The sequence below is a fragment of the Bidens hawaiensis genome, unplaced genomic scaffold (assembly GCF_021521415.1).
Source record: "Bidens hawaiensis isolate Kalapana, Puna unplaced genomic scaffold, B.hawaiensis_p1.1 tig00055239_1, whole genome shotgun sequence".
NCBI lineage: Eukaryota > Viridiplantae > Streptophyta > Magnoliopsida > Asterales > Asteraceae > Bidens > Bidens hawaiensis.
In genome coordinates, this window is record NW_027499984.1 from 3,414 (window position 1) to 17,075 (window position 13,662).

The following is a 13,662-nucleotide window of genomic DNA, read 5'->3' on the forward strand; positions in this document are numbered from 1 at the left end:
CCGTCACCAGCCAAGTGTTAAGTTGGGACTATTATTTGCCAATAAGGTATAGTTGGGATTATTTAAAACCAATTTTCCCATTAAAAATTAATCTCAATTTTAAATAAATAGTCTATGCCGTCTTACTATAAGCTACACTTGAGGCATATTACGAAACTTCAAGTGTTTGGAGCTACAGCACCGCATTTGATTTATAGCCTATCCCTTCAAGGTGAAAGGGTTTCGTTGACACATCCGGCCCTTTCACAGGTGACTATACTAGGGTGACTATTACTTTACTCTTCTGTTACGTGCCACAACTGTCTGGAGACTAAGGTGGGATAGATGAGGCTAAACGTATATACTTAGGCAAATGTTGTCTTAATAGGCCTCATAACCGAGAGTTGTGCTTTATTCACAATTGGAAATCGTTGTCAGTCTGCCTAACCACTTATTAATATTGTGTGCTACAGCTGCCATTAGTAACTTGAAGCCAGATTCTCAAGTTCCTATTTTATTAATGTTATTGAGTCATTGATAAAAGGATTATATACCATCGAAAATACTAATTATATTACTTTTGCTTATTTAACATATGTCAACTAAAAATAATTCCTCATTCATCTCAAGACTATTCTTGAGAAAGAAAAGCCGAATGGCACCGCCTCTGAGACTTGTTCCCATAATGGCAAAGAAGCACTATGTTCTCGATGGACCAGTTCCAACCGAGCCTGAAAATAATAATGCTGCTGCCAGAAAAGTTCTTGAAAAGCACCAAGACAACTCTACTGAAGTCGCCTGCGTTATGCTAGCCACCATGTCCTCCGAGTTTGCTAAAGGCTTGGAAGATCTTGGTGCCTATGAGATGCTTGAGCAACTCAAGGGCATGTTCCAATTCCAACCGAGCTTGAAAACAATAATGCTGCTGCCAGAAAAGTTCTTGAAAAGCACCAGGACGACTCTACTGAAGTCGCCTGCGTTATGCTAGCCACTATGTCCTCCGAGCTTGCTAAAGGCTTGGAAGATCTGGTGCCTATGAGATGCTTGAGCAACTCAAGGGCATGTTCTAGAAACAAGCCCGTCAAGAAAGTTTCGACACCATGAAGCAACTAATTTAACTACAATTTAACTACATAATGGAACAGGGATCCTCTGTTAGTGCGTATGTCGTCAAAATGAAAGGGTATATAAACCAGATAAAGAAACTTGATTATCTCCTGTCGGATGAAATGGCAGCTGTTATTGCTTGGTTTTGAGTCTCGGACTTTGTTTGACGTATTATTATATTGGTGCTAATGTATAGGGGCATTTTGGTAATTGTAAGTCACGTATGTGACACATTTGTTAAATGTAAGTCATATTCATTATTATTTTATAAAGAATGTGACCATTCACTAAATGTAACCCTCATTCGTTATTTACTTATAACGAATGAGTGGATGAATGAAGTCTTTCGTTAAGGTATAGCGAATAGGTTATGTATTGATAACGAATGAGTCCTCATTCGTTAGGCATGTCTGACGAATGAGACTCTTCGTCTATAAATACCCCTGTTTTGTACTTCGTCTATAAATACTTTACTCTTCGTCTATAAATACCCCTGTTTAAAACCGGTTTTGTACACCTCTAATTAGTAGATAGATTAACAAGCACAAAAACTTCAATCTGTTTTCACAGCCATACCAGTAATCGGCCTGCCTTGGTATAAAAAGCAAGATGCCTTGACTGGTGGACAAGGTCCAAACGACCTTTCCAAACAAACAATGGTATGAAACTCAGCGGAACCATCAAACTGTGTGGCATATTAATATACATCATTTTTATAACGTCTTGTGTTATTTTCGTAATTTCACAAAAATAACAGTCGACTTGTTTAAAAAGAATGTAACAAATTCACCATACTTATAATGTCATTTCAGATATTGACCATATTCTTCTATTTCCGAGTATGATTTAGAAGCCAACATATTGAGTATATTCTGCATAGGCTTCGCCCGGTGACTGTTTGCCTATTGGTGCACGTATCACGTAATCAGGTAAATCAAAAGCATCAACAAGTTCTTTAGCAATGTTCTTCACCTGAAAACTTAGATAGTCCGCCAGCTTATGGATCGCCTACACAAAATAAGGGAAAAACGCTCGTTTAATTCACATGTTCAGAAACATTTAAATGACAAAAAGAGGACATTACTATAAGTAACAAAACATTATTAACCTTGGCTTTGTTAGGGGCAACATAGTCCACATTACGGTAAGTTCCAATATCGTTCCATATGAGATTCAAGGCATAAAGATCACAAACAAGCTTAAGAGCAGCTCGAGAGTTTGCATCCGGGAAACTAAATTATCAACAACATAAGCCAACAACCAAATCGTAGACGTTCAAGAATATTTGATAAACTAGATAATAATATTTATGTACCTCTTAATTGCTTCAATAAAGTTTTCAAGAATGACGGTTTCAATGTGGGATTCCGCAAGTGTCAAAAGATGATTCAAACATCTATTCCATGCACCGAAGCTTCCAAGAGTCTTCGTATGCTTTCTTAATCGGACCGCAGCACTTTGTAGCAATCTTGATGTTCGATACTGCACGCATACATATTACTTGGAAGTTTTGTTATCTTCTAAATTGAATATAACAAGCATGGATCTATCTGTACCAAAGTTTTTACTTATTACATCAAGTGATTTGATTTAATTAACGCGTATTTTATTTTTCTTTTAATATATAATGTTCTATAAAATGAGTGTAGTGTTGTGATTGGTTATTTTAATATACATTTTGATATAAATCTTATAAAATCAGAGTCATGAAATATAAAATTTTGATGGTTGGCATATTTATTATTACTCCGTTTTTTGTAAAATATATAAAATGTCTTATATTAAAATGTACAAAACAAAAACAAAAAATATATCAAAAATACTCATCTAGTGTAATAAGTAAATAAGTTTGGTGTAAATAGAAGGACCGTTATCATAAGAAGGCAATTTCATATATATGCCCTCTCAAAACCTAAACATCATCATATTAGTTAATAAAAAAAATATCAAATATACTCGTTCAAAATACTTAAAAAGGTAATATTTACCCGTTTCACTAAAATACACTTATTTCTTCTTACACTCAACCCTAGAGAAGGCGACCATGTTCCGAGGGAGATATACATATCTCTAAACCCACCCGATTCTACAAATCTTGAGGGTCCAGCATTCAACAATCAAAACTTTTGGCAGCCGAAGGCGTAATAACATTAAAATGTTGATGGATCGTCAAGAAAAACATGAGGCAAATTTAATACTTACCCGAAAAGCATCCAACTGGAACTTAGGATCCCGTAAATGATCTTCGCTTTCCCACCTAGCTGTCACGGGATTCGGTTGAGAAAGATACGTGTTCATCGACTCTCTCAAATAACTCCACGTAGCTGCAAACGTCCCACCACGAAACTTCTCCTGATACTGCTTCAACAAATCACCCGCCACCTACATAAAGAATACAAAAAACGACACGTTTTAGCTTAAAAGTCAAACCACAACATTCTCCATTTTCATGTTCTGAATAAACCCAGACGCGACTCAAACCCATACATCGTGTCAGAAACGTGAACGGTGAACCCAAACACGTCACGCGTATTCACGGGTTGAACCGAACTCGACCAATTCGATCCGAAAGTTTTTCACTTAATAATACTTAAAATTTCCATTTTTACAACAAAGGGTACAAATTTATATGAACCTATAATATTTTAGCTATTAAATCTTATGTCAATTTCTTCTTTAGTTTTAACTTCTGGCATAAGGCACTAACCAATTTAACTTATTACATAAAGCACGTGTTAAAAAAAGATTATAAAAGATAAATGGGTTAAGCGGGTCAACCCGCGAACCTGCAGCGTTCACCTGAACACAATCAGGTTAGCAAAACGGGTAGCAGGGTTTCACAAGAAACTGACCCGAACCCGTTTATACTAAAACTAAACCAACCCGTGTATTTCATGTTAGGTTCTTGTCGTGTCAGAAACTCACACCCTTAAGTCAACAGATCAAACGTTAACAAAAGAAGGGTACCTGTTGTAAAAGCACAGTGTTGTCCCCTTCAAATGTTTGGAAAATATCATGATCATTCCTCAAACTACCAAACCGATTAACCGCTGCGTAACCGTGGCCCCCACACGCCTCCCGACATATACTTAACGACTTAGCCGTATAAGACGTCACATACGATTTAAGCCCCGCCGAAAGCGCATGAACATCCGCCACCAAGTGCTCATCATGAGTTTTCTTCATCTGAGCATATTTTTCAACCAAATGCACAGTCGCAAAATGAAACGCGTATGTCGAGGCCAACATCGGCATTAACTTATGTTGTTGAGATTGATAATCAAGAATGCTAATTTCCGGTTGTTTTGGTGGCCCAAATTGTTGTCTAAGTAACGAGTACCGGATCGCAATTGTTGCAGCGATTTTAAGCACACCGACCGATGAATAAGCAAGCCCGACCCGTCCACCGACAAGCTCACCTAACGTAGCTGCAAATCGTTTGTTAATTGTCGGAAGGGAACTTGCGTAAGTTCCGTCTCTCGACACGTCCCCAAATCGGTTAAGAAGGTTATCGCGTGGGATTCTTACATCACGGAATCTTAATGCACCGTTATCGACTCCATTTAGACCAACTTTATGACCACAATCATTTATTTCGACCCCGGGAAGTGTTTTGTGGGTTTTCAGGTCACGAATTGGTACAATAAAAGCGTGAACGCCCATGTCAGAGACCACGTTTTTGTCATGTGTTGGTAGCATTAGTTTAGCAAAAACTGTTGCGAATTTACCGTGAACGGCAGCATTACCAATCCACCATTTTATGGCTCCGTCATTCGGTGTGGTGATTATAAACTCATCTGTCAGCGGGTCGAAGGTGGCGATAGTTTGGATGCCTTGAACATTTGAACCTTAAAAACAGTAAAAGAAAGCTCATTAGCTGTCGTTTTTAACAAACTTTCATGTTTTAACAGTTGATTTGGGCCTTAATTTTGAGCTAACGGGTCAGACGGGTAAACTCAAAAACTTGACTAGAAGGATAACGGGTCAAATGGGTTGAGGAGATTAAATTAAGCCAGCTACATAATCGACCATTAATTTAACAATTTTCATGTTTTAATGGTTGGTACGGGCCTTAACTTCAAGCTAACATGTGGTATTAAAAACCTGACTGGAAGTGAAACGGGTCAAACGAGTGGAGAGATTAAAAGTAGCCCGTTGCGTAGTCAGATACTATTTTAACAAACATTATGTTTGCAATGGTCGGTTCGAGCCTCACTTTCAAGGTAAGGGGTCAGACGGGTAAACTTAAAACCTTGACTAGAAAGGAAACGGATCAAATGGGTCCAGCTGATAAAACTAGCCATCACGAAATCAATTTATTTATTAAAAAAGAAGAATAAATCCATACCATGATGAAGCTCTGTCATGGCAAAACAACCAAGATATTCCAAATTGTCAATTCCTTCAAAGTACTTATCCCTATGTTTCTTGGTACCCAAGTTTAGCACTGACCCACCCCATAAACTGCATACAAACCAAAAAAACTGAATTCAAGCATTCGAAGTTTTTAATACAGACTGATGCAATTATGTAATCTGCATCAAGTGAAGAAATTATAAGCATCAGAGAATTAAGTTTATTTTTAGAGTAAGAGACACTTTCTTTAGACATAAACTGGTTAACAGACCTGGTTAAACCGAGCCCAGGGCCAGCTATGAGGGGGGTTGTTAAAGCTCAATAAAAAAACTCTTCACCAAATTTTTTCTCCCAAAAATTTTTAACGATTTCGGGGTCGGCCCATACGGAACGGATCAAAAGAACCGGTTTGTAGTGATCGCAGTTTTGACTTTTTGGTGAGCAACCGGAAGGGGGTTTGACTTTGGAACCGGTTTGCATAAGATATAAGCAAGCAATGAAAGCCTAAGGGCATTTTTAGCATAGAGCTTTTAGGAGCTTCAAGAAAAGCCTTGTTTGGTTGAAGGAGCTTGAAGCTTTTAGGTAATGAGAAAAAAATCTTAAAGCTTGAACCTCCTATCCTACTAGTAGCGTTTAAAAAAAGCTACAATAACCTTCCAAAATAGATACATTTACTATTATATGTTTTAGTTATGCCCATGTTGGTCATTTTATATATTTTATTAAAAATCCAGCTACTATGCCAAACATCTAAATAAATCTAAAAGGCTATAGCTACCCGCTTCAAGCCACCAGAACTAGTTTTGCCAAACATACCCTAACTAGAAATATGTATTGATGAAGAAAAGAAAAGAATGACCTGTACTGAACGCCCAATTTGATCCCAAGCGACATATCAACGCTGCCAACGGCTTCGATAATGGCGAAATACTTAATGGGGTCATCAACCACGTACCTAAAGGGCCTGATCCCACCTTCTCTAACAACGCCCACCAGCTGTTTCATACACAGCTCCCGATACTCGTCTTTCAGTATCTCGATGGGGGTTTCTAATTCGGGCCTCGATTTGAAGTACTCGAAAACCTCTTCCTGTACGTCACGGTGTTTTCCTCTCAAGTAGTTGGACAACTGCCTGGCGTTTATGTTGATCGTCTTGGCGCACGACAAGAGGTGAAGCTGCTGCTGTGGCTGGTGGTGGATGGTCGGTGGGTTGAGGTGGAGGGATAACAGGCGGATGCGGCGGCTGCTGGGCTGTTCATGCTCGTTGGATGAAGGGGTTAATGGTGCAGATGCCATGTTTGTTTGGTGAAGATGAAGATGAAGATTGTAAAGAACAAGATGATGATGAAGGTGGAAGGTATGGGTCAGTTATATTATTTAAGAATTGGCAACTGGGTCGGTGGGTTTGTTATGTCAGAAGTAAGAAATAAACAACACGGAATGTGGGGAAATTTACTATCTGATCAGTTTTTTCATGAAAATAAACCTTCATCTTTTTTTAATATTTTTTCTTTTTTAATTTAATTGTTTCATATAATAGTTTTATTTATGATTTTTTTATTAAAGTTTTGATATATTATGTACTATAATTTTAAATTGAAAACCAAATCTTGATTTTTAATTTAGATCAAATAAAACATTCAAACCGATATTCTTATATTAAATATTGTGTGTATGAAAATGATATTTATAACAAAACGTTGTCACATTTAAAAACTAAATTTACAAAGACTAAGGTTTTGTTATAAAAGAAAATAAATAAAAATATATTATATTTTAAAATAAAAGAGAGAAACGATGAACAATATTAAATGGTTGTGTTAAAAAGATATGAGAAGACAATGTCATATTGTGAATTATGAAAATGTTAACAATTAAATATAACTTTGATTTAATGCTTGAAAAGAAATCATATTTATATATATTAAGTCAATCAATCAAACACAATTACCATTTTAGTGGAGTTGGTAAGCACATTTGTTTGAAACATGAGATATTGGTTCAAAACCTCTATCACACAATAATATATTTTTAAAATTTTATAAAGTCTTACGAATCATGGATAATAATAGAAAAAAGGGATCATGGGTCATAACATAATAAAAAATAGTGTTTTAATAGTTAGATAATTATTTTGTAAAAGGGCCAACCAATTTAAAAAAAACGTGCCATGAACTTTGTTTTTGTTTTAAATTTAGTTATTTTATTTTTGAATGTTGTTCCATGTGACAAGAATGTTACTAAAAAAGTTTTGAATCTTTTTTTATTTTTGTTTTCTTATCCAAATTTAAAAAAAAAAGAAACTTTTTTATAATTGGCCAAGAATTGTAGGTAGTTTGAAATTTTTAATGGATTTTTATGAGAGTGAATTGGTTGAAATAATTAGTTGGATAGTTAAATTTATAGGAACCTTTTTTTCATTTTAATTTCAAAATTGTAGTTACTTGAAGTTTATACTTGAAATATGAATTTCTTTTCTTTCTTTTTAATAAAAGGTATCTAATGCATTCCTTCAAAAAGATTATAAAAACGTATAATTTTCTTTCTTTTTTTTATATTTTAAGAGGTTTTAAAGTTATGATTTAATTTTTTTTCAAATATATTTTTATTTTTAAGAATATAATTTGAATTTCAAAACTATAATTTTTGTTTTTTATAGAAAAAATGTTGGTTTTTTAATCAATAAATATTTGTTATTTTTTAAAGAAGGATTAATATTTGTTTTTAATGAAATAAATTATTTTAATTTTTTCTTAAATTCAGTGAGAACAAATAAAATAATATTTATTTTTTTAATTGAGCAAGAATTTGCCATATATTTATCTTAGAGCATTCTCATCCAACCCCTCATATTACGTGAATGGTATTTTTATAAATTAAAGAGTGATTCAGGGTGTTGTGAGTGAAGAGTTTTTTTATATTTTAGAAAAAGTAGTGATTTTTCTGTATATTTGAAAAGTTACTGTTCGTCTCCTATAATTTTTTAATATATTTTGAAATGGTTATGAGTAAAGAAAAGAGAAAAAGTAATGATAAAAGGTATAAAAATTATTATTTAATTAAAATAGAGAGAGAAAATAAAATGAGTTTTAGTGTAATTTTTGGTTTGAAGATAGGAGGTGGGATGAGAATGCTCCCAATAATTTTTTTTACTTTCTTATTTACTTTTAGGCGAGAATTTCATTTCTTTTCTCGCCACTCAGCGAGAATATAAAATTTGGATTATTGTTATTGGTTAAACAAAATGGTAAGATGATATTCTCCATGCTCATTTTTTTAAAATACAACTAGAATGTGATATTCGTTAATTTCGGGTCTTGTTTGTATTCGTTTTTTTATTTGTTTATTATGTAAACCGAAGTTTATGTTATAATCAAAATGATGGATTTATGTTACAATATTGTTTCACACTTGTTGGGTCTTGAAAACATCCTATTTTTATTTTTATTTTATTTATTTTTTTTTTGTTGTTGTTTTGTGTTTTTGTCTTGATCCATTTTGCATGAAAACTCTTGTGTCTCACACCCATATTTGACCACCAACATTACCCTATATATACACCACCTTTCCTCTTCATTTTCCCTTGCTACAACTTAAAAAAAAAACTCTCTCAAACATCAAAGATTCAAGGTTATCTTCTTAAGTGTTCTTGAAGGTTTTTAGTCTTTCATCTTAATTACCTTTTGTAGCCTTATTAATACTTGTTTGTGGTTGTGCAACATATATATAATATACACCCCTTGTTTACCTTTGGTAGTTACTTCTCCGATTCCGGTCGGTGAGGTTTCGGACCTCATAAGGCAAGGCTTCATGGAGGACTTCGTGTCATTGATATATATACATCTATATAACTTGTTCATACATATTAATCTTGCTTATTTTAGTTTGTTGGTCATGTTTACAAGTTCCATGGTTATGGTTTTTTAAGAGTTTATGCTTCGGTTTAACCGTAAATAGCTCTAAACCGTAAACCGAACTTTGTTACTAGTTTTGTTAAATAATTGTTTAAACATACTTATTGTTAGATCTAAGTTTCTAAAATCATTTTTACAAATTCTATGGTTATGGGTTTGTAGAATCTTACCTCGGTCATAACCCGAAACACGATCCGAACCGAAAACCGAACTTTTGTTTAAAGACTTTATTGTTAACTTTTGGTTGTAAACCTTGAAGTATTTTTATTTGTACATTATTATACAAGTTCTTTAGTATTTGGACATGTGGAAACCATCTATGAACTTGTTGTGAGATGGAAACCGAACCAAACCGATTCTTATTCGCTTAAGACACACAAGTGTGTTTTTTTTAGCCATCAAGACTTGTATGTTTCTTTAAAAATAGTTACAAATTGATTTTTAAATATTTTCTTAAGTACTTGGAAATGTTGGATCCAACTTGATCTCATAACAAAGTTTGGACCGACAAAACCGAACACTCGCTTAGCGTGCGTTGTTAGTTCTAAAACAATGGAACTACATACTTGGTTAAGTCTTATTAAATTTTATTGAGTTATCTCATAACATTCAATATTTTGGAAAGTTGACTTTGGGTTTGACCAATTATCAAGACCCGAACCGACAATCCGAACACTCGATAAAAAAACCGTAGTTCTATTGTTTTGACACCGAAAAATTAGGATGGCGACCGGAACGCTCGCATTCGACTACTTAAAGTATTGGCATGTATAACATGGTTTGTGGCCTAGAAAACGAGCACTATAATCCCACCATTCCAGGTAAGTAAATCACCTTCGATTCTTGGAATCTTTTTGTCAAATGGTCGTTTTATAATGTCTCGCTTCCAATGAGGCCTACGAACCCAATATAAATACAACCTTTAAGGGATTATAAATAACAGGATCCAAGTTAATCTTGTAATCCATAAAACACAATGAAAATCTACTTTTTGCGTTTTAAGGTAAGGATACCTTGTAAATACTATGAAAGTGTGTGTATGTGAACATTTGGGATATTGGTGAATTTTAAACAAGTTTATAAATAATATGTGATATGAACAATCAAAATAGAGTAAACACGATGAGCACACGTATAGAACCCTAAGCATAACAATACTAGGTCGTTACGTCTAACCACCTATCCTATTGTCAGGGCTCTGATACCAATCTGTCACACCCCGACCAAAAGCGGCGGAACATGCCGAGGTGTAACGATTGTCCATAAGCACATGACACTAATTAAAGTGATAGTATTTAATAAACTCATTTCATTTCACAACATCGAAAATGTCACATAACAATGATCCATAAAATAACCATAAACAAGATATCACAAAATATGACAAATTTGATATTATTCATTTTTACTAATATCCTAAGGTCTTTGATTTCGTTTTCTTCACAATCATAAATCAACCAAGATGCAAACCTGCAACATTTCATAAAATAAAGTTTGTCAACACAAAGGTTGGTGAGCAATTCATAAGTTTAATCATATTAGTATATAATAAAGATAGCCACAAAACTTGCATACGAAACGATAAATAAAAGTGGTAATTTGGATAAATAGATATCGCTAAACACATTAGCGACACCTAGCTATAAGGGGATGCCAAATAGTCTAGGATTTTATAGTTATCGTTAATTGCATTACGTTAACGACACCTTGCTATAAGGGGATGCCAAATAGTGTAGGATTTTATAGTTCCACCAACCAAAAGCGATAAACACATAGGCATATAAGCATAGAACACCAAATCGAGCAATTATTTAGGTAAAGTATACAACTACGTTTGTGGTTTAAGATTCAAATATAAAGCATTTTGTTGAATAAGTATAAAATGTCACCCCCAAAATAAAATATGGAAAATGGGGTATGAAGTACTCACCTTCAAGTAGTAAACTTGAAATATGATAATTTGGAGATTTGTCAGAACGACGAGTTTAACGCACAATGCCTAAAAAGAAAAGAAGTCTTGAATTTAGAAAGGTTGTCTTGAAGGTCTTTAAACAAAATAAATGTTGAGAAATGTAAATAATTAAAGTTCAAGGTTTTAAAATGTAACTATTTAAGAATTTATAATAATAACCCTTTAAAAATGTAAGTTTGCTCGAAACCGGGTTAAAGTATCTAACCTTAATATTTACTCAACCTATGTTAAGTAATAAGGTGGGTAAAATACAAGAATGCTAATCCCTTTGGAATAAAGATACTAAAACGGGTTTTTTTTATCGAGTGTTCGGGTTGTCGGTTCGGGTCTTGATAATTGGTCAAACCCAAAGTCAACTTTCCAAAATATTGAATGTTATGAGATAACTCAATAAAATTTAATAAGACTTAACCAAGTATGTAGTTCCATTGTTTTAGAACTAACAACGCACGTTAAGCGAGTGTTTGGTTTTGTCGGTCCAAACTTTGTTATGAGATCAAGTTGGATTCAAAATTTCCAAGTACTTAAGAAAATAATTAAAAATCAATTTTTAACTATTTTTAAAGAAACATACAAGTCTTGATGGCTAAAAAAAACACACTTGTGTGTCTTAAGCGAGTAAGAATCGGTTTGTTTCCATCACAAAGTTTGGACCGACAAAACCAAACACTCGCTTAACGTGCGTTGTTAGTTCTAAAACAATGGAACTACATACTTGGTTAAGTCTTATTAAATTTTATTGAGTTATCTCATAACATTCAATATTTTGGAAAGTTGACTTTGGGTTTGACCAATTATCAAGACCCGAACCGACAACCCGAACACTCAATAAAAAAAACCCATTTTAGTATCTTTATTCCAAAGGGATTAGCATTCTTGTATTTTACCCACATTATTACTTAACATAGGTTGAGTAAATATTAAGGTTAGATACTTTAACCCGGTTTCGAGCAAACTTACATTTTTAAAGGGTTATTATTATAAATTCTTAAATAGTTACATTTTAAAACATTGAACTTTAATTATTTACATTTCTCAACATTTATTTTGTTTAAAGACCTTCAAGACAACCTTTCTAAATTCAAGACTTCTTTTCTTTTTAGGCATTGTGCGTTAAACTCGTCGTTCTGATAAATCTCCAAATTATCATATTTCAAGTTTACTACTTGAAGGTGAGTACTTCATACCCCATTTTCCATATTTTATTTTGGGGGTGACATTTTATACTTATTCAACAAAATGCTTTATATTTGAATCTTAAACCACAAACGTAGTTGTATACTTTACCTAAATAATTGCTCGATTTGGTGTTCTATGCTTATATGTCTATGTGTTTATCGCTTTTGGTTGGTGGAACTATAAAATCCTAGACTATTTGGCATCCCCTTATGGCAAGGTGTCGTTAACGTAATGCAATTAACGATAACTATAAAATCCTAGACTATTTGGCATCCCCTTATAGCTAGGTGTCGCTAATGTGTTTAGCGATATCTATTTATCCAAATTACCACTTTTATTTATTGTTTCGTAAGCAAGTTTTGTGGCTATCTTTATTATATACTAATATGATTAAACTTATGAATTGCTCACCAACCTTTGTGTTGACAAACTTTATTTTATGAAATGTTGCAGGTTTGCATCTTGGTTGATTTATGATTATGAAGAAAACGACATCAAAGACCTTAGGATATTAGTAAAAATGAACAATATCAAATTTGTCATATTTTGTGATATCTTGTTTATGGTTATTTTATGGATCATTGTTATGTGACATTTTCGATGTTGTGAAATGAAATGAGTTTATTAAATACTGTCACTTTAATTAGTGTCATGTGCTTATGGACAATCGTTACACATCGGCATGTTCCGCCGCTTTTGGTCGGGATGTGACATAGAATGTGACCCACATCAAATTAATCATCAAAATTTAATGACATCATAAATAAACAAAGATGTGTATATGTTTACAACTATTAGAGTTGTTACATCTTGACTTAGGGTCTAGATGTGACACTTGTTGGTTGGTACATGTTTTGTAAATATATCAGAGTTATGTTTTTTTAGCGGAAGTCTTTGAATAAAATATTATTATATTAAAAAATCGTGTTTGAATACCTGTCTTGATCATTCAAATACCTATCTTTTGAAAATATAATTCTTTATATATTCTGGATAAAAATATCTGAGCCATCTGATAACGTCTAATGACTATATCTTCAATCTTCTAATCTGTCTTGCTTGTCTTTCCTAACCTATACTGTTTCCCGGAAATATGGGGAAAAATACGTCAGTCATATGCTGGTGAATAACGTTAACTCAATAAAAGTTTTCATA

General features: G+C 33.6%; 1 protein-coding gene across 1 annotated transcript; it reads right to left on the bottom strand.

Moving 5' to 3' along the window:
• Positions 1-1,932: 1,932 nt before the first annotated feature.
• Positions 1,933-6,738, bottom strand: LOC143601037 (acyl-coenzyme A oxidase 2, peroxisomal-like). The gene is made up of 7 exons (XM_077078547.1): positions 6,302-6,738; positions 5,435-5,550; positions 4,054-4,934; positions 3,289-3,468; positions 2,402-2,568; positions 2,195-2,318; positions 1,933-2,094 (listed from the first exon to the last, which is right to left on the bottom strand). Exons 1-7 carry the CDS (start codon positions 6,736-6,738, stop codon positions 1,933-1,935), a joined length of 2,067 nt encoding a protein of 688 aa, XP_076934662.1.
• Positions 6,739-13,662: the final 6,924 nt, after the last annotated feature.